This window comes from Antrostomus carolinensis, unplaced genomic scaffold, assembly GCF_000700745.2.
Source record: "Antrostomus carolinensis isolate BGI_N321 unplaced genomic scaffold, ASM70074v2 scaffold6883, whole genome shotgun sequence".
Lineage (NCBI taxonomy): Eukaryota > Metazoa > Chordata > Aves > Caprimulgiformes > Caprimulgidae > Antrostomus > Antrostomus carolinensis.
Window position 1 is genome coordinate 76,084 of NW_010303108.1, and position 2,459 is coordinate 78,542.

The 2,459-nt window shown below is 39.5% G+C and overlaps 1 protein-coding gene across 1 annotated transcript in view; it reads left to right on the forward strand.

The window, feature by feature from the left end:
• LOC104521859 (A disintegrin and metalloproteinase with thrombospondin motifs 2) overlaps positions 1-2,459 on the forward strand; it is a gene marked incomplete at its 3' end in the record, with an annotated part of 42,380 nt that overhangs the window by 30,215 nt on the left and 9,706 nt on the right. The window contains exon 7 of the mRNA XM_029084016.1: positions 1,641-1,773. Within this exon, the coding sequence (XP_028939849.1) occupies positions 1,641-1,773 (133 nt within the window). The remainder of the gene's footprint in view (positions 1-1,640; positions 1,774-2,459) is intronic.

The following is a 2,459-nucleotide window of genomic DNA, read 5'->3' on the forward strand; positions in this document are numbered from 1 at the left end:
TAGAATTCTTTCTTCAGTTGTTGCTTTTCCTTTAAGTACCCTAAGTGCAAAAGCTATTTAAATAGCTTCATCCATGTCCTTTGCCTTTCCTTTGAACCTGACACTTTGGGCACTAGACCTGCTCTGCTCTGGAGTTCCCTGAGAGACTCTGATGTTTATGAACATGTTTTTGCTCCTTATAGAAAAAAACCTTTCCCTTGTTGTTATGTGCAAGTTGTATGGAAAAATGTGGGGAAACTACTATGTTACCTACCAGAAACTGAAAATGAGTGGGAAAAAATGCAGCAAAATACTTGAAGTAAACATAAAGACAGGAGTCAGTCTTTTTGTCAATATTTTTATTGTCTTAGGTGTCTTGGGTATGGCAATAAGGAGTAAAAATATCATGAGAGAAGTGTGATTGTTTCAATTAGCAAGATCCTTTAGAACTTTAGCCATTAAATAAAAAATCATCTGGCCTAGAGGGCTGCTTTACATTCTTTTCAATATAGCTATGTTTAAGTATCTTATAACAAAGCAGAACGATGGTTTGCTTTGAAGTAAATCTAACCTCAAAATTCTGCTTTCAACTATTGGTATCTTCAAGGCAACTGGAATGATTGCCAGAATAGACTTGTGTAGGGTGTCCTCATGTCTGTTAAATGACTTGGAGACATTTCAGAGATACTGTCGACCATGTTGGTTTTATGAATTAATCAATGATTATATGTGTTAACCACTTGGTGATCACAGAATCAGAATCACAGAATTGCCTAGCCAATGATTATATGTGTTAACCACTCGGTGATCACAGAATCAGAATCACAGAATTACCTAGATTGGAAAAGCCCTTTCAGATCATCGAGTCCAATCATTAACATCAAACTGACAAGTTCCCAACTAACCCATGTCCCTCAGCACTATGTCTACACGACTCTTCAATCCCTCCAGGGATGGGGACTCCACCACTGCCCTGGGCAACCCCTTCCAATGCCTCAGAACCCTTTCAGCAAAGAAATTCTTCCTCAGATCCAATCTATACATCACACAGAAAGGAAGCTTTGTACAAATTATGGATGGAGCTGTGAGCTGTCAGCAGAAACAGAGAAGGAACAAACCTGAGCACTTAATGCAGGCAGGAAAGTACATGTGCTTGTAAAGGAGTCGCTGCTTCTCAGCAAGGACACAGGAAGCCTGCAAGCTTAGTGGTAATCTCAAATGGTTACCCTGGCTTCTGCTTCTAAAACTTCACTTGAAAGACAGTTGCAGGCAGCAAGAAATTCCACAAATGGAAAATTAATTAAAATTTCTTTTCTTCTTGGTCTCATGTGGATTCTTCCTTTGATTCCTTTCACATAGGGAGCCTGGAGACTGACAGGAATTTACATGGAAGCTAAATGGAAATTACAATGGAAGGGCTTCAGAAAAAATATATCTAGAATATATATATATGTATGTATATATATAGAGAGAGAATCCATTAAAGGTGGATACAACATGATAAAGTTAATGTGAGTGTAATTGCAGTATTAGCTGCTCTTCACGACCAGCATCTGAGAAATCATAGGCTCTGTTTTGTTTGGAATAAAAAGGCAATGAAACCACAAACACTGTGCAAGTCTCACAGCCCCATCTGTTACTGTAATTTTTGCCTGTTGCAGTTCCTATGATTGTCTGCGTGATGATCCCTTCGAACATGACTGGCCTTCCCTTCCACAGCTGCCAGGAATTCACTACTCCATGAATGAGCAGTGCCGTTTCGATTTTGGTTTGGGCTACATGATGTGCACAGCTGTGAGTACTTAAGTTTGGCTTCTGCTCTTTCTCATCCAGGAGTGTTGTAAGTGTCTCTGAAATGTCCTTAATAGGGACAGTGAAGGGAAGCCCATGAGAAAAGATGTGCCCACTTAGCTGTAAACAAGCAATAACAACTCAGTGTTGACAAATATGCTATTTTAAGTATCTGTGTCTTTTTTTTTTTTTTTAACTGGAGTTACAGAAATAATTGTTCTATAGTTTCATAAATAGCTATAGACTTCAAGCAGACAAACTTGCTGCATTATTGAGCATCCTATTGCTGGCAGATAGTTATTTTGCTACAAAACTCCCACCCACGTGTGATGGAGATGGATTTGGTGGCACATCTTGTAGTGCTAACACAGGGCAGTATGCTTTTATGATCCAATTTTATGGAAAGTGTGATGCATTTTGATGCCTAACATGACAAAATAAGCGTGACAGTGTGTAGAGCAACTTGCAAGGACTCTTAATGACGCGGTTGGCTCTCTTGTACCAGGAAAACAAGAGACAAAGTCTAAATTTAAAGCAAGGCAAGATTATTGTAATTCTCAGTGGACTGGCCTCAGAAAGCACTGTCTTCTGCAGCAGGGCTGTGCCTCCCACTTCCAGGAGACAAAGTAGGACAAAATATTAAATGGAAAGAGATGTTTTCAGCTGGTGTGGCAGGTGCTAGCAAAAAA